Here is a 19,573-nt window from a genome sequence, read left to right as displayed (position 1 = left end):
TCTTCTAACATAGGCAGAAATTCAATGCCAAACGGTTAATAAGTGTAATGTTGGTGCTATAGAGTAAGAATGGTTTTCATCTGTTTACCTCATCTGCAATACTGAAGCGAGTATCTGGTGTTCCTTATGAATTGAATGCCATAATTGCTTTTAGTTTGGATACTCTAAGCTTTCAAACACATCCATGTTTAGCCAAAATAATTATTTTTAGTGACTCTTAATATTGGTACATGCAGGATTGCGTCCATATTGTTTTACTATTAATTTTGGGACAGTTTTTTTTTAAATGCTATTTTACCGGAATTCTGCCTTGTTGCGCTTATCTGGTGACACTTCGATCGTACTTTTTTACAACCGGATTAATGTCATAAAACCTGAAAGATGAATGCCTGAGGGCAATAAACCATTACTGAGCATTATTGGTTATATAATCGTGTATACCGGTAATAGACGATGGTTAAACACAACCATTGTAAATGGAACATGTATAAAACAAATTTATACAATACAGTTTTATATTTAAAAAACACATGCCATTATTTGTTGCAACAATTTATGATATACACATTGCACACCAGTATCCCATCGTAAATACAATATTTAAGACTGTCTCGTTTTTTGTAAATATGATATTTTGTCGCAAAATTTTTGGACATCTGTATTTTATAAATATTTTTTGCATGTACCGGTAAATTTTTGGACTCAAACACAAAATAAATTAAAGTGTCTGAAAACTTAGAGTAATTACGGTACATATTTAAGTACCTCATACCTGTATAATTGGTTTTGAACTTTGTATGGATTTACACTGAACTACAGTGTGTATATTTTTCTGTAATTTATAATTACTCCGTCTATATCTTATTGATAATCTAAACCTGTTTTCTTGTCAATAAACTTGATGTTTTGACTGAGCAGAATCAGCAGATGTTGCTTTTTGGGTATGTTCCCTATTGAATTGTGACAATGTACATGTAGAACATAATGACATTGTATAGGTGAACTTTGCATATGACGATGGGGAATGAACGATGGACAGAAACCTTTTTTTAAATATGAATGTTGTTTATGGCAAAATCTTCATGAAATTTGGTCAGATTATTAGTTCCAAATGTATCTCAGCAAATAATGAAGTTTATCACATGAGGTCAAATTAAGGTAACCATGTCAAAAATTATAAAGCTTGTGAACACTGTACATGCCACAATTAATTGACAATCCTTATGAAACAAGGGAAGGACATTTTTCCTTATGATAAAATCTGGATTTTGTTAGAAACTGGGTCATGTTAAGTCAAAATCTATGTCTAATTTAAGAAAGAAAAAAATCCATTTGCTGCCACAAGGCACGGCAGTTTTCTTTATGTGACTATAGTAAAACAATTGGCCATATTGTTATGTCAGTTAAGTTATGGCATTGGACAGAAAGTACATATGCTACATAATGATAACTACATGTATGTCAGCATGATAGTACATTCAATATCATATAATGTATTTGAATTTGTTCATTTTGTTACAGATCTGAAGCAAATGATCTTGCCCTGAGACTAGCTAAACACTACACAAAGAACACTGAATTTATCACACTTGATCAGTAAGTGCTCAATGGCAAAATTGTCATTACAGGTTATACATGTATGAACATGTATATTCTTATTATATAATGAACATATTGCTGCTGATACTTCGGCAAATATTTTGCAATTAAGTCAATGATAGATATTGATAAACTATTGATAATGATAGACTTGTGACATACTATATTGTTTGTTGGAAATCATAGTTTTGATTGTTTTGCATGTGGTTGTATTCAGTCAGCACGATGCAGCTTTAATGGAAAGTGTCAGTCAACCTCAAGTACATAAATCCATAAATGTTTTTTATTCTCCCGGATCAAATGATCTGTGGGTATATTGTTTTTGGCCTGTCTGTCTGTCATTGTATGTGTGTGTCTGTCCCAAAACTTTAACCTTGGTCATGACTTTTGCAATATTGATGATAGCAACTTGATATTTGGCATGCGTGTGTATCTCATGGAGCTGCACATTTTTATTGGTGAAAGGTCAAGGTCATCCTTCAAGGTCAAAGGTCATCCTTCAAGGTCAAATATATGGCTTCAAATCGGCGCAGTAGGGGGCATTGTGTTTCTGACAAACACATCTCTTGTTATCCCACGCCATAGGCGGGATATTGTTTTGGCGTTGTCCGTCCATCCATCCGTCCGTCTCTCCATCCGTCCGTCCGTCTGGTACTTTTGTGTCCGGAGCCATATCTTGGAAGTGCTTTGCGGATTTCATTGAAACTTGGTATGAGTATATATGGATAAGAGGATGATGCACGCCAAATGGCATTGTACACCATCGGATAAAAACGGAGTTATGGCCCTTTGTATCTTGGAAAAAATGTTTTTTTGACGGATTTCGTTGAAACTTGGTATGAGTATATATATGGATAAGAGAGTGATGCACGTCGGCATTGTCCATCCGTCCAGAAAACTTTTGTGTCCAGAAGTATAATGGCGGGGGATATCAATTCAACAAATTTGCTTGTTTATAAATGTTTATGTGCCTACTCCAAACATTAATTTACCTTAAGCTAAAATATTTTGCAGTGCCTACCATGGACACGTGATATCAATAATAGATATCAGTCCCTACAAGCTGAGGGTTCAAAAGGATGGGGTGCAAACATGTCCCACTCATGTCTATGTGGTAGGTTTACACTTGATTATACAAGTTTCTTTATAAAATATTGCCATTGATACCTTGATGTTTAAAAAATATTAGTTTGATATTGGTAGGATAACATATAATGTTATAACTGGAAAGGGATACATGAAATAGTTTAAGGAAATTGTTACACAAATTAACATGTAAAAAATTTAAGTAATAAAGTTATTTCACAGTTTTCAGTTTGGCTCCATTTGCTGTTTATTTTACGTTAAGTTTTATATTTGAAACCCTGCAACAGTGAAATACCAATTGTATACTATGCTTATGATGATGTTTTTCTATATCTTACTGTGTAGCATGAAAATAAACCTAAATATTGGTCCTGACCCTTTTGCAGGCCCCTTGCCCGGACAGGTACCGGGGCCTGTACATGGACTGTGACCACCCTGGGGAGGACCTAGGGGAGAAGTACGCCAATGAGGTGCGGGACATCTGCAAGGTCATTCTAGGTCGTGGCAAGAATGTGGCGTGCTTCATTGCCGAGTCCATGCAGAGCTGTGGTGGGCAGGTCGTCTACCCTCCGGGCTATCTCAAGCAAGTGTATCGGTGAGTGGGGTGTTGGGGTAACAGTCAGAGCTGTGGGGGGAAGATTGTCTACCCTCCGGGCTATCTCAAGCAAGTGTTTCGGAGAGTCAGGCGTAGGCAGGGATGGAAATTAGTGGTTGCCCATGAGCCCGGGGCCAGTACATTTTGGCCTGGGAAACTCAAATTCAAAAGTTAGTAGTCCGGCTGGGTAAATTGCTTTTAAGCTTGAAACAATTCATTGCAATTAAACATTTAATAAAAGTGGCATCTGTGAGTTAATAATTAATTTAATAAAATTCATTTATCAAAGCCAATGAAATGATTAAACTCAGACTTATGACATAATACTGAGACAGTTTGTCAATGAAGCAATGTTGTTGTTTAGTTATCTTTAATTTTATATAAAGAAAGTCTTATATACACATGACACTACATGAACATGGTACTGGGCTCGTTAGTCTTAAGCTGGGCAACCAAAATACAAAAGATGGTTGCCCGTGTGGGCAACCAATTGTTAAATGTTAGTTTACATCCCTAGTAGGGGTAACACTCACTGCCTATGGTGTTTAAATTTTATAATGCTACTTTAATATTGGTTTATACACAGTTCTCACTTGTACAATTATGACCTCAGAATAACTATATTTTGTAAAACTACTTCAAGAGATAATAATTTACGTATTTTTGTTTTCCTATTACCATAACCTTTCCATGTATAACATGCAATTATTTATAATGTGCACCCAATTTTGTAATGCTCCAATTTAAGGTAAAAATTTTAAATAAAATTTCCCTTTTTTGTATCCAAATTATGCATATCAGAAAAATAGTGTATGTCTTAATTTTGTTTTCATTATTTACATATACAAAGTGATGTTCTATATCATTGAACTTTAATAAACTTGTAGTTTGTATGTCTAATGTAAGAATTGTTCAGTAAGTACAATATAATACTGCACCTTATACTTAATGAAGTATTCAAGATACACAATTGCTTTTAAATTTGAAAAAAGGAACAGACTTGTTCAAAAATAGGTATGCAAAGATAACTAGCATGGTATTTATTTGAGGACAAACCCGCACTCATTCTGACAACTAAGTCATCTAAGTATTCAGGTGATGCAATCATTGTTTACTCATTTGAGTAGCACGTTTTCAGTACTCTCATAACATTTTGGTACAAAACAATTGGTAATGACCTTGATAAGCCTATTGATAAGCAGTCTGTTTAGACTGGCTTAGATACTTTTGCAGACCATGTTTGTATAGAAGAGTCATAAACTGTGATGCAATTGGCCAAACTGCAAAGGTCAGAAGGTCAGCGTTGTGTGGCCTTGATTACAGCCATGTAGGAGGTGAACTGCAAGATTTCTAGATGGAATGTTTGGACTTAAACTGATAACCAAGGTTAAACTTACCAAATTAAAGTCATCCTATTTTTGGTTTTTGGTGTAGTTAAAGGTTCGGACGGATCGGCAGTTGTTACATTAGTGAAACAATCATACAACTATGAAGCAATTAAGTTTTTAGCTCACCTGAAAACAATGTGCTCATGGTGTGCTTTTGTGATCGCCTCTGTCCGTTGTCTGTCGTGCGTTGTCCGGCGTCAACATTTGCCTTGTCAACACTTGGGAGGCCACTTTTATTTTCTGATCTTCATGGAGTGTGGTCAGAAGATTTGTGCCAATGATATCCTGGACAAGTTTGAAAATGGTTCGGGTTGTTTGAAAAACATGGCTGCCCAGGGGGCGGTGCAATTTTCCTTTTATGGCTATAGTTAAACCTTGATTACTTTCTAGGAGCCACATTATTTGTCTGATCATCATGAAACTTGGTCAGAAAATTGTGTCTATTTGATATCTTGGACTAGAGTGACAATGGTTCCGGTTGCTTGAAAAACATGGCCGCCAGGTGGCAGAGCATTTTTATGGCTAACATAAAACCTTGTTAACGCTCTAGAGTCTACATTTATTGTTTGATCTTCATAAAACATGGTCCGAAGATTTTTCCCAATGATACCTTGGTCGAGTTCGAAAATGGTTCTGGTTGGCTGCCAGGGGCGGGGCATTTTTCCAAATATGGCTTTATACATGTATGGCTATAGTAAGACCTTTTAACCACTATAGAGTCAACATTTATTGTCTGATCTTCAAGGAATTTGGTCAGAAGATTTGTGCCAATGATATATTGGACAAGTTTGAAAATGGTTTTGGTTGCTTGAAAATTATATCTTGGATGAGTTAAAAAATAATACTGGTCAGTTGACGAACATTGCCCCCAGGAGGTGGAGAAGTTGTCCTTTTATTGCTATAGTAAAAAAAATTAAGCACTCTTAAAGCTTCATTTATAGTTCACTCTTTATGAAACTTGGTCAGAACATCTTTTCTAATGATATCTTGGGCTGCACAAAACATGTCAGTTCATTTGTACTTCAGGACCCAGTTGTTCGTAAACTAGGTTATTTTAAGCCCTTGGTTAGCGCTAACCGCGAGTTAAAGTTATCCAAGCTGGGTAACTAACCAGGCTGGATAAATGCGTTGCTGGAAATATTTACCCAGGCTGGATAACTATCCATGTTATGTAAATTTATCCACTGGTTAACTTTTACACATATCCCATTATCTATTGTAAAAGCAAAATGGCCGACATGTCGTCAAGCTATAAATAGGACAGCATAATCTGGGAAAAAGATTTAATAACATTATAACATCGTAAATTTTAAATCAGTTATATTCAATCCATTAAATGTTTATAGATCATTGAAACAAGTATGTATTTTATGTATTGTATTTGGCATTTTTCGTGATTCTGTAAATAAATTGCGAATGAAAACGTGTATAATTAACCTTTTACGCGATCATGAGTGTAAAGAAAGCGAATTATTTTGAACCTGCCATTTGTTAACGTTATAGAAAGCATGGTATATAAGCATGGAATGTTTTGTTGATGTTTCGATATTTTCGCCATTTAAATTACAAATTCTTTTTACATTTTCATTTGAACCGATATCGATTCCGCATTTCATCGTCGTATAACACAACATTCAAAGTATTTTGGCGATTCTTACATGGATTACGATACAAATAAAATTCGGCTATTTTGTTTGTTTACATGGATAAATTTTAACCAACCTTTAGACCAGGGTTAAATTTATCCAGACAAAACGCTGGATAAATTTAACCAACATGATGCAACAACACTTAACCAAAAAATTAACCCTTGGTTAAATTCATCCGACATTTATCCCAGGGTTAAAATTTACCCAGGTTTCGAACAACTGGGTCCAGGTGAGCTTCTCTGGGCCTTTTAGGCCCTCTTGTGAAAGGTACTTTAATGAATTAAAAGTACACACAGTTATATAACCTTTTTTAAAGTCATAATGAAAGTTTTAGGAACACTTAATGACATCATTCAAGTTAACAATGTTTTGTTAATTTGTTAAACATCATCAGCATCTTGATGTCTGTTATCACAGATATGTATCCTTGATGATCACACTGTAAACAATAATTGCTTTGTAGAGAGAGACAGCTTTTGTTAAGAAGAAGTAATCATTGTTCTTTTAATTACAGTCATTTCATGTAGATAACTTTTATGGGAAAATGGCATCACTATGTCCCTTAAAGGAAGATAATAAGTCGCACTAATAGAATCCATCTTAGATCAGAACCAAACATGTTGATGAATTAAATCAAAGCCCATTCAAAGCTTATTGATTTCCAGAAAACCCGAATAAGACTAAAATCTGAACAGGTATTCAGTGGTTCTTTCTGTGAAAAGGTCACTTTGTTTATGTCTTTTGTATCTTCAGTCCAGCCCAACTTTCTGTTATTCATTTTAAATAGATTTTAACAATATTTTATATATTGAAACACTTGAAATTGTTTACCACTATTATACCAGTGTTGATTGCTTACATTAACGTATTTTTTCTCATTCTGGTAATGGTAATCGTCACAAGTGCATTGATTGTTTTGTTTGAAATGCTCACCTGTTAAAATGTTTTAAATAAATAGAGCATCAGTATGTATTTACAAAAATTCATTGTTTAAGTTGTAAAATGTGTGTCTGATATGTTTAGGATCATTTTAAGTTAAATCAATAAACACCACATATAAATTGCTCATCTTACAGTGGATAAAACTGGTTTGCATTACATCTCCATACAATTTGCCAGTATTGATTTGACAGGAAATTCAGCCATGTACGTCATAGTGTAGTTTTGTGGTGTATATACTGTAAGTACATTTTCATTGATAACTTAAAGGTCATATGTGTGTGCTTGATTTTTAGCTCGACTATTATATAAAAAATATATATAGTGGAGCTATCCTACTCACCGTAGCGTCGGCGTCTGCGTTAGAGTTAGCTTGCAAATGTTAAAGTTTTCGTACTACCCCAAATATTTTCTTTGTCCCTTGACATATTGCTTTCATATTTTGCATACTTGTTTACCAACATGACCCCAACCTATAAACAAAAGCAGACAACTTTATCAAGCATTTTGTCATAATTATGGCCCCTTTTCCACTTAGAATATGCAGCAAATGTTTAAGTTTTCGTACTACCCCATTTATTTTCATTTTCCCTTGACATATTGCTTTCATATTTTGCATACTTCTTTACCAACATCACCCCAACCTATAAACAAGAGCAGAGAACTCTATCAAGCATTTTGTCATAGTTATTGCTCCTTATATACTTAGAATATGCATATTATTGATAAATCTATTTTAAAGTTTGCATACTACCCCAAATATTTCCTATATCCTTTGACATATTGCTTTTATATGTTGCATACTTGTTTACCAACATTACCCCAACCTATAAACAAGAGCAGACCGCTGTATCAAGCATTTTGACATAATTATGGCCTCTTGTACACTTAGATAATTGAACATTTTGCTTAAATTGCCATAACTTCTTTATTTATGATCACATTTTATTATTACTTTGACAAAACAAAACTTACCTGAATACCAAAACGGATAGACAGGGTGCATCGCTTTGAACAGCCATTACTTCATAAATTTTGCAGCGATTTTCACAATCTCGGTCTTATTCAACGCATAAATGAATTTCCTTTCTGGAAATGTACATGTCTTGCAGTATTTTTACAAATACTGGGTCAACTTTTAAGAAATTACACGATACACAACTCACATAACCCACTTGTTGTATCTAGATGATGTCTAGGCCAAGTTCGAACATGGGTCATGGCAGGTCAAAATCTTGGCACGGAGTCACTTAGTGTGTTTTAAACATTGAGCATGGTGTCCGCTCTCTTATTCAAGTAGTTTTCATCCATTCTTCACCAAACTTGGTCAGAAGTTGTATCTAGCTGATGTCTAGGTCATGTTTGAATATGCGTCATGCCAGGTCAAAACTAGGTCAATGGGTCACTTAGTGTGTTGTAAACATTCATCATGGTGTCCGCTCTCTAATTCAAGTAGTTTTTATCCAATATTGTCACTAAACTTGGTCAGAAGTTGTATCTTGATGATCTTAATGCCAAGTTCAAACATGGGCAATGCTGGGCCAAAAACTAGGTCACGGGGTCACTTAGTACTTTATACACATTCAGCATGGTGTCTGCTCTCTAATTCAAGTAATTTTCATCAGATCTTCTAATTCAAGTAGTTTTCATCCGATCTTCACCAAACTTGGTCAGAAGTTTTATCTAGATGATCTTAAGGCCAAGTTCAAACATGGGCCATGCCAGATCAAAATCTATCACGGGGTCACTTAGTACGTTATACACATTTAGCATGGTGTCCGCTCTTTAATTCAAGTAGTTTTCATCGACTCTTCATCACGCTTGGTCAGAAGTTGTAGCTAGATGATGTGTAGGTCAAGTTTGAACATGGGCCATGTCGGGTCAAAAACTAGGTCATGGGGTCACTTAATGCATTTTAAACATTGAGCATGCTGTCCACTGTTTTTTTGTGAAGACAGCATGCAAAATATTCTGTGTCAATGCGGCATGTGGGGGTATTCATCATGTCTATGTGACAAAGCTCTAGTTTGCACTGTCATGAAACGTTTGTTCTGATGATAGACTTAGTTTGTAAATGTTCTGTCCGTTAAAAACATTGCTGTCAGGCGTCAGGGCCGTTTTCCCAATAAGGCTTAAGCAAATCTTTGCCAACACTCTAGAATGCACATTTTTTACCAGTCATCATGAAACTTGATTAAGGTATTTGTTCTAATAATTTATTTGCAATGTTCAAAAGCAGTTCTTGTCTTATGAAATCCATTGCAGCAAGAAGATGGGCAGTTTTCCCAATACACTAAAACTCCAATATAACGCGCTCCGTTATTAAGCTGTGTCCAATATAACGCGGGGGCTGCTTGGATCCCGTTTTTAGCTCAACTGAGCACAACGTGCTCATGGTGAGCTTTTGTGATCGCTTTTTGTCCGTTGTGCGTTGTGCGGCATCAACATTTGCCTTGTCAACTCACTAGAGGCCACATTTATTGTCCAACCTTCATGAAATTTGGTCAGAACATTGGTTTCAATGATATCTTGGGTGAGTTCGAAAATGGTTACATTTGCTTGAAAAACATGGCTGCCAAGGGGCGGGGCATTTTTCCTTATATGGCTATATATTGCTATAGTAAAATCTTGTTAACACGCTAGAGGCCACATTCATTGTCTGATCTCCATAAAACTTGGTCAGAAGATTCATCCCAATGATATCTTGGACGAGTTCGAAAATGATGCCGGTTGGTTGAAAAACCTGGCCGCCAGGGGGCGGGGCATTTTTCCTTATTAGGCTTAAGTAAAACCTTGTTAACACTCTAGAGGCCACATTTATTTTCCGATCGTCATGAAACTTGCTCAGAAGATTTGTCTCACTGATATCTTGGATGAGTTCAAAAATGGTAACCTTTGCTTGAAAAACATGGCTGCCAAGGGGTGGGGCATTTTTCCTTATATGGCTATAAATGGCTGTAGTAAAATCTTGTTAACACTCTAGAGGCCACATTTATTGTCAAATCTTTATGAAACTTGGTCAGAAGATTCATCGCAATAATATCTTGGACGAGTTCGAAAATGATGCCGGTTGGTTGAAAAACATGGCTGCCAGGGGGCGGGGCATTTTTCCTTATATGGCTGTAGTAAAACCTTTTTAACACTCTAGAGGTCACATTTATTTTCTGATCATCATGAAACTTGGTCAGAAGATTTGTCCCAATGATATCTTGGATGAGTTCGAAAATGGTTTTGGTTGCTTAAAAAACATGGCCACCAGGGATGGGGCATTTTTTCTTATATGGCTATATATGGCTATAGTAAAACCGTGTTAACACTCTAGAAGCCACATTTATAGTCCAATCTTCATGAAATTTGGTCAGAAGATTGGTCTCAATGGTATCTTGGATGAGTTTGAAAATGATTATGTTTGCTTGAAAAAAAACGCTTCCAAGGGGCGGGGCATTTTTCCTTATATGGTTAAAGTAAAATCTTGTTGACACTCTTAAAGGCCACATTTACTGTCCGATCTTCATAAAACTTGGTCAGAAGATTCATCCCGATAATATCTTGAACGAGTTCGAAAATGATGCCGGTTGGTTGAAAAACATGGCTGGCAGGGGGCGGGGCATTTTTCCTTATATGGCAATAGTAAAGCCTTGTTAACACTCTAGAGGCCACATTTATTTTCCGATCTTCGTGAAACTTGGTCAGAAGATTTGTCCCAATAATATCTTGTTATCTTAGGTGAGCAACTTTGGGCCTTTTAGGCCCTCTTGTTTCTTCAACCTTCCATTTTTCATTTAAATCCATGTTAAACAACTTTATGTATATTCAGAAAATTCAAAGATGGCGGCGATCACATCTTGACCGCTTCATTCAAACGTCCGTTTAACCGATTCTTATTGCTTAGAGGTAAAGCGACACTGGCAGCTAATTGGTGTTTATCTGTTGTGTTATGTCAATAAAGGTGTGAAAAATTCACGTGTCAGTCTTTATTACATGTATTCCCCGTAAGAGCGGTTTGGTGCGCTAATTCCAATAACGTAAGTGCGAACCGAATAATGATCAAATTATAGTTATTTCAAAACGATAAAAACATTCTTACTTACGAGAAATTAATTAAATAATAAAGACGATTTATTTACATGCTAACGCAGTGTAATTTTTAACAGAGATTCATTTTTATTTTTACCCGGTATCAGAAAGTCCCCGGGAAGCACATTTTTTACATGACGCGTATGACGCAATTAAACATTTCTTTGTACATGTATCGTATTGAATTCAATTTAAATTAAAAGCTCGTCCAATGAAAGCTCTGCCCCATAATGCACTGTACTCTTTACACTTCTAAAAAATGATGTATGCTTATGGTTGTGTTTATGAAATTCTTAAACATATTTATTGTCATAAATGTTCAAGATTATTTTTTTGTAAGTGATGTAATTTTATTGGATTATCAGATAAATTTGCAAATTAGAAAAGCGGTATGTATACTGTTATCGATATGATTCCGTTTATATGCATGTGTTGACGAATGACAACACAACATGGCAATGAACAGGACCTATACATAGAGGCTATACTATGCCTGTTTTTATAGCCCCCTGCAATAAATGAGTTCAAAACTTATAACGCTGTCCGTTTATAACGCTGTTCTTTGGCTTGGACCCCGTCATCCGCGTTATATCGGAGTTACAGTGTATAGCTATAATGAAACCTTCTGAACACTCTAGAAGTCACATGGTTTGCCCATTGTTCATGAAACTTGCTCAGAACATATTAATGTCCCCAAGTATATACTGGGGGGACATATTGTTTTTGCCCTGTCTGTTGGTTTGTGTCAAACTTTAACATTTGCCATAACTTTTGCAATATTGAAGATTCATATTTAGCATGCATGTGTATCTCATGGAGCTGAACATTTTGAGTGGTAAAAAGTGAAGGTCAAGATCATCTTTCACAGTCAAAGGTGAAATATATGGGTCAAAATCGTCAAACTTTTACATTTGCCATAACTTTTGCAATATCTAAGATAGCAACTTCATACTTGGCATGCATGTGTATCTCATGGAGCTGCACATTTTGAGTGGTGAAAGGTCAAGGTCATCCTTCAAGGTCAAAGGTCAAATATATGGGGGGCGGGGGACATAGTGTTTCACAAACACATCTTGTTTCTTATTACTTCTGAGCTGAGCTTGCAAATGTTTGCAGTCAATTGGGGCAAAAAGCTGCCAGGGGTTGGGGCTGTTTCCATTATAGAACTATAGGGAATTTACCTGTTGAGTCTCTTTTTGTAACTTTTTTTCTCTATGATAATGGAACTTTCAATGTTTGTTTCACTGATATCTACCTGACTTCTTAAAAATGGTTTGTTAATGTTGTAACAAATGGCCGCCATGGGCAGGGCAGATTTTCTTACATATCTATAATAAAACCTTGGTAAAACTTAAGAAATCAAATGTTGTGCCCAATCATAATGAAACTTGCTAAGAACATACCTTATATATTGACCGAATTAGAATGGTACAGGTCTCTTATCAAGAGCTGTACATGTATAAAGTACACTGTTTCATAAAGGGGTAAAATTTTATACTTGCAACATCATTTAGAAAATGCATTAAAACTTCCTCATGTACACTGGCTCCATTGGAAAGAACATGTATTTACAATGGATCCATCATTTAGGGATGCATAAAGGACTTGTATTTACTTCATTGCAAATTATATGTGTTTACTCTGGCACAATTGATGAAAAGGACATGTATTTGCATAGATTTGATCATAACAGACACATATTCATACATAGACCCTAATTTCAGACATGTTCGTGCTGCAGGAGGAGTGTGTATTGCAGATGAAGTTCAGGTTGGTTTCGGTCGAGCTGGATCACATTTCTGGACATTCCAAACTCAAGGTGGGTGAAGTAGGTTTGTATGTCGCTGTGCTCTGTGAAAAGGGAGTTAAATGCATATCTGCACAGGCTAATGAGGGACGACACGTTCCGCCTAAACTGGATCTTTGCTAAGAAGATACTTTCTTTAAACAAATATCATAAATGTGCTGCACAGGCTAATCTGGGACAGCACTTAACCCTTAGCATGCTGGGAAATTTGTCGTCTGCTAAAATGTCTTCTGCTGAATTTCTAAAATTAGCATTTTCTTCGATTTTTTTCAAAGAATACTATCAGAATAGCAAACAGTTTGGATCCTGATGAGACGCCATGTTCTGTGGCGTCTCATCTGGATCCAAACTGTTTGCAAAGGCCTTCAAAAATCGGTTCCCGCACTGAAAGGGTTAATACACATGCATTAAACCCCCTTTTCACAGAGCAAGGTCCATATATAAATTACGGAATTAAATATAGAAAATATACCATTGTTTCAATTCTGTTAACTCTTTGCATACTATGTGCCATGCAATTGACTGTTTTGCTAAGTTAATGACGATCATTAAACAATAGGTCCTTCCAGTGATATGTTGCATTCATTCAATTGCTTAAATGAAATCGTTCACCAATTGTCAAAATGATCATTTTTCTACTTGTTTGAAAAAATTCTTATTACATAGACTCAAATTGAAAATACATCTTTTCCTTATATGAATTACCAGCAGCTTAAATCCATGAAATGGTAAAGCAATACAAACTTGTAACAATCAAATAATTTGGAATGAATCTGTCGTCAATATTTGTTAAAACACCTGGATCAATTACATAAAGCAAAACATGTCTCATTGAATATGGAAGTCTGTATTGATGAGTGGTTTAGTCTTTAGGCTTTTCATGAAAAGGACACTGATTGGAGCCTGGCTGGTGGGAAATTTATTTGTGTTGTTTCTTTTGTAAATTGTATTATTGTCATTAAAATGGAGGTCGGTTGTAAAAATTATGCAATTTCTAAACAAGTCTGTTCATAATGCTTCAGTTCCACTATAATAGCTCAATAATAACAGAACGTATTTCATACGTTTCAGGAGTTGTTCCTGACATTGTGACTATGGGCAAGCCTATGGGAAATGGCCACCCTGTTGCAGCTGTTGTCACTACAAAGAAAATCTCCGCAGCTTTCAAACAGAGTGGAATGACCTATTTTAACACTGTAAGTGAATTCCTAAATGGGAAACCTGTATTAAATTTTATAACTACAAAAGTAGTGATAAAAACAGCAAGTAAACTTCATGTATTAGTTGTATTTCCCCAAATGCATGCTCTTAAAGATTGGCATTGTAAATTTGTGTGCATTCTAATTTCAGTATGGAGGTAATCCTGTGTCTTGTGCCATAGCTTTGTCGGTATTGAATGTCATACAAAAAGAGAACTTGCAGACGAATGCTCTTGAGACTGGCAACTACCTGCTGCAAAGGGGCAGAGAGTTGATGAGCAAGCATGACATGATTGGGGACTGTAGGGGCCTGGGCTTGTTTCTAGGCTTTGACCTTGTCCGTGACAGGAAGACACGTGAACCTGCCTATAACGAGGCACAGTATGTTTTGAAAAGGTGAGAAGTGGGGTTTGATGTATGATGTATTTTGAAACATGAGTTACATTTGACGTATTAAACTTGTACAGACAGAAATAAAAGTGTAGTGTGTGTTTGACATACTGATAAAGAAGCAAAGGTGTTATGTAGTGTTAAATTTGAAACAAGTGTTTATCTGTGGGGCCATTATGCTATTTACCGGTAGTGCATTTACCTATCTCATAAATGTATACCAATTGTTCTATTTTGACAAGGATATGCTTTTTTCTGGTGTAAATGACAGAACTTGTTCCTAATAATTGTTGTTTGGGTGAATGAAATCAGGCTTTGAGAAGTCATTTTTGCTTATATGCATGATCAATAGATCTCAAAACACTGTTAACCTACCTTAATTAATTAATTAACCATAAAGTGTGAAGTCCAGATGTTAAATATTGCTAGATAGAAATAAAATATTATTTCATGTGAGTTGTTTCAAATGTGCATTATTAAATTATTCCAAAATGCACAAAATGTTACAAATGTGATTGTTGAAGTGAAATTCTACCTACAGAAATAAAGTGCTTTTGTATTTTTTGTCAATCTTTGTCTTTTTAAAAAGCAAGCAAGAATTTTTTTGCATGAACACATAATGAATTAATGGCTGAAATTATAAACATTATGAAAATTAGCAAAGGCATCTTATTAAATGATGTGGCTAATTAGTAGGAAAATAATGAAAGTTGTTTTCAGAAGACTTCAGGTCTTGAAATTAGTACCTGAATATTAATATACTTAATAAATTATTCATTGAATTAGATGTACAAAATAAAAGTTGCCAGTCAGTTATATTGAACTGTCAATCAGGGAAGAGAAAGTATTAGCGTTTGTTATTGTGCAGTAAATCAGTGAATAGTTGTTTGTAGTATATTCATCAACTTTTGTTTCTTCTTTATCAGGATGAAAGAGGACTTCAACATTCTCATGAGCTCTGATGGCCCTTACGACAACATTCTGAAGATGAAACCTCCTATGTGCTTCAGCAAGGAGAACTGCGACCAAGTGATTTCTGCCCTGGATAAGATCCTCTCTGGTATGGGCGACAGAAAGTTTGAGCCCAGCCACCGATGGTCAGTGGTGGACGTTTTTAGACCAGCAAGTGGGGCAATGAATCTGAAAGCTGCTTTGTAACGTGACAACGGCCTCATGACTTATCTGGCCTGGGCCCATATTCACCAACCCATTCTCAGACTGAAGACTAACAAATATTCATAGAAATACATTGGGATTTGCCTGTGAACTGGCAATCATATTTTTTGTTGCCTGTATCCTTTATTAATTTTTATAAATCGAGAATCATGAAATTACAGGACTGGTGCTAAGGGCAATATGGTTTTAAACATTTATCACTTTTAGAAGTTTAAGAATATTCTTAATTATTATTTTTAAGTCTCCTGATTGGTTGGTGTATATTGACCTTGCACTCTGATTGGTTGATGTATATTGACCATGCACTCTTTGTCTGAGATCTTTTACTTTGAATGGAGTTATTGGTTATGGAGTTATATTTAAAATTGTGTAAGCTTTGTTTTGAAAGCTTCATGTATAGATATTTATTTTTGCTTGAGAATTTAAGCTATTCAATGCAAATTTCATCACACATATTAAGTTATATTTGTATATTTGTACTACAAAAATGTAATCTACATTTGTGTAATATGAAATAAGTTTTTACCGGTAAATAACGATGATGTTATTTATATATGCACCCTTTAGATGAATTATAATTGCATAAGTTTTGTGGTTTAAATATTTCATACAAAAGTGTAAGTGCATTTTAAACCGTGGCTAAATCTTAATTGGTGCATTGTTTATGATATTATGGGTCTTAACAGATTGTTGGTACTCTTGTTTTTGATATATGTGTTAATTCTTTTAGTGTATTGATTGTTTACATAATTCTTGATGTTGCGTTTTCTTCTATTTCTGATTTACACATCTGGCATGTAGCCGGGAAAAATCACCTCAGGAATCCATTTAAATCACAATGTAAGGGAATAGTTTGGCAGCAATCATATAGGAAAGGATAAAGACCTCAGTACAAATACAAATTGTATATATTTGTTTTTAAAAATTAGTGGTTTCTTGCATGGTCTGATTGTTTTAAAACTTGATGTTAACTCTCTTTTGTAAATGGTTACTCTGTTAATTCAAGTATCTGGTAATATAGGGAAAATGAGTAATACTGATGATCACGGGTGCTTTACATGCTTCTGATGATAAATAAATTAAACAATCTGCAGTTTGACTGTGTTGTATTTTTAGCTCACCTGAGCACAATGTGCTCTGAGCTTTTGTGATGGCCTTTTGTCCGCTGTCCGTCATGAGTCGTCAACATTTTGCCTTGTGAACACTCTAGAGGCCACATTTATTGTCTGATCTTCATGAAATTTGGTCAGAAGATTGGTCTCAATGATATCTTGGATAAGTTCGAAAATGGTTACATTTGCTTGAAAAACATGGCTGCCAAGGGGTGGGGCATTTTTCCTTATATGGCATTTGTCCCATTGATACCTCGACTGAGTTCGAAACTGGGTCATGCCGGGTCAAAAACTAGGTCACTAGGTCAAAAAAAAGAAAAACCTTGTGAACATTGTAGAAGTCACATTTGATGCCCAATCTTAATGTAACTTTTTCAAAATGTTTGTCTAAATGATATGTTGGTTGAGTTCAAAAATGGTTCCGGTCCGTTGAAAAACATGGCCGCCAGGGGGCGGGGCAGTATTCCTTATATGGCTATAGGGAAACCTTGTGATAACTCTAGAAGTCACAATTTTTGCCCAATCATCATGAAACTTGGTCAAAACATTGGTTTCATTGATATCTCGGGCGAGTTCGAAAATGGTCCAGATCGGTGAAAAAACATGGCCGCCAGGGGGCGAGGCAGTTTTCCTTATATGGCTATAGTAAAACTCTAGAGGCCACATTTATTGTCCAATCTTCATGAAATTTGGTCAGAAGATTGGTCGCAATTATATCTTGATCGAGTTCGAAAATGGTTACGTTTGCTTGAAAAACATGGCTGCCAAGGGGCGGGGCATTTTTCCTAATATGGCTATAGTAAAACCTTGTGAACACTCTAGAAGCCACATTTATTGTCCAATCTTCATGAAATTTGGTCAGAAGATTGGTCTCAATGATATCTTGGATAAGTTCGAAAATGGTTACATTTGCTTGAAAAACATGGCTGCCAAGGGGTGGGGCATTTTTCCTTATATGGCTATATATGGCTATAGTAAAATCTTGTTAACACTCTAGAGGCCACATTTATTGTCCGATCTTCATGAAACTCTGTCAGAAGATTCATCCCAATATATCGTGGACGAGTTCATAAATGATGCCTGTTGGTTGAAAAACATGGCCGCCAGGGGTGGGGCATTTTTCCTTATATGGCTATAGTGAAACCTTGTTAACAATCTAGAGGCCACATTTACTTACCTATCTTCATGAAACTTGGTCAGAAGATTTGTCCTAATGATATCTTGGATGAGTTCGAAATTGGTTTGGGTTGCTTAAAAAACATGGCCACCAGGGGACGGGGCATTTTTCCTAATATGGCTATATATCATGCTTTAGTAAAACCTTGTTAACACTCTAGAGGCCACAATTATTGTCCGATCATCATGAAACTTGGTCAGATAATTTGTCCCAATGATATCTTGGATGAGTTTGAAATTGCTTCCAGTTGCTTGACAAACATGGCCACCAGTGGGCGGGGCATTTTTCTTTATAAGGACTTATGAATCTTCATGAAACTTTGTCAGTATACTAGTATTTGTTTAAATGATATCTTGGATGTGTATGAAAATTGTTTTGGTCTGTTGAAAAACGTGGCTGCCATGGTGTTCACTAGTCATGAAAGTTGGTAAGAACATTTTGTTCTAATGACATCTTGGGCTGCACAGAACAGGTCAGTTCCTTTGAAAATCAGGTGATCGACTTTGGGCCTTTCAGGCCCTCTTGTTCAAATACATATTTACCTAGTTGGTTGTGTACTAATGTTGCAAATGGATATGGCATATGGCGATTGAATTTGCAGATGCCTGAAGTCATATGGAGATGGGCATGTCAAGATCTTTGTCTGTCCAAGTTAACCCAAAATGATGTCTACAATAACAATTCATCCCGTAACGCAATGCCACTTAATTTGATCATTTCTTTAAACAATATCAACTTACCAACCTTACCTTACATAGACCAAAGTTTCGACTTATTCAGAAGTTCCACATTCTTGGTCAACCCAAAATGATGCTTTTCGGCTTACCAGCGACCTTTGTATACGTCCCTGGCCTTAGATTGACACAGCCTTGAATTTGAAGGTAAAGTTTCTTGGTTAACTGGAAGTGATGTTTTCTCTCACATCAATAATGCTTGTTAAAAAGCTTTGATATTTGCATGGATGTTATCTGTGAATACTCTCAACACTAATCTCATTACCATTTTGACCTTGACCTTCTTTTGGACGTTGCTAATTTAGAAGTTCCACATCCTTTGTTTACACAAAATGATGCTTTTTGCCTTAAAGGGGACCTAATATCCACACCGCTTGCTACAAAGCCTTAAGAAATTGGATGGATGTTATCTATAAGTGCTCAAAAAACGCCCTTTTCACCTTCATTTTGACATCTGGAAATGAATATCTTGTGACCTTGCAGAATATTTGTTTCATTGAATCATTTGAAAGATATATTACATTGTTTATTCTGCACCATGAAAATACACATTAAAATATCTCAATAAGCCAGAAGCAGGGGCCAAACCAGGATTTCTGGTTCAGGGGGGGGAGGATATTTAAAGATTTGCTGTGGGTCCAATGG

At 35.8% G+C, this 19,573-nt stretch overlaps 1 protein-coding gene across 1 annotated transcript in view; it reads left to right on the top strand.

The window, feature by feature from the left end:
* Positions 1–16,998, top strand: part of LOC127866062 (5-phosphohydroxy-L-lysine phospho-lyase-like) — a 36,361-nt gene extending 19,363 nt beyond the window's left edge. Inside the window, exons 4-10 of the mRNA XM_052406399.1 lie at positions 1,522–1,596; positions 2,614–2,713; positions 3,072–3,280; positions 13,058–13,152; positions 14,212–14,336; positions 14,491–14,735; positions 15,656–16,998. Coding sequence (XP_052262359.1) covers positions 1,522–1,596; positions 2,614–2,713; positions 3,072–3,280; positions 13,058–13,152; positions 14,212–14,336; positions 14,491–14,735; positions 15,656–15,887 — 1,081 coding nt within the window. The 3' untranslated portion in view covers positions 15,888–16,998. The remainder of the gene's footprint in view (positions 1–1,521; positions 1,597–2,613; positions 2,714–3,071; positions 3,281–13,057; positions 13,153–14,211; positions 14,337–14,490; positions 14,736–15,655) is intronic.
* The last annotated feature ends 2,575 nt before the right edge of the window (positions 16,999–19,573 follow it).

Source organism: Dreissena polymorpha, chromosome 2, assembly GCF_020536995.1.
Source record: "Dreissena polymorpha isolate Duluth1 chromosome 2, UMN_Dpol_1.0, whole genome shotgun sequence".
Classification (NCBI taxonomy): Eukaryota; Metazoa; Mollusca; class Bivalvia; order Myida; family Dreissenidae; genus Dreissena; species Dreissena polymorpha.
Note: the sequence above shows the minus strand (reverse complement) of the source record. Positions and strands in the feature narration are given on the sequence as shown.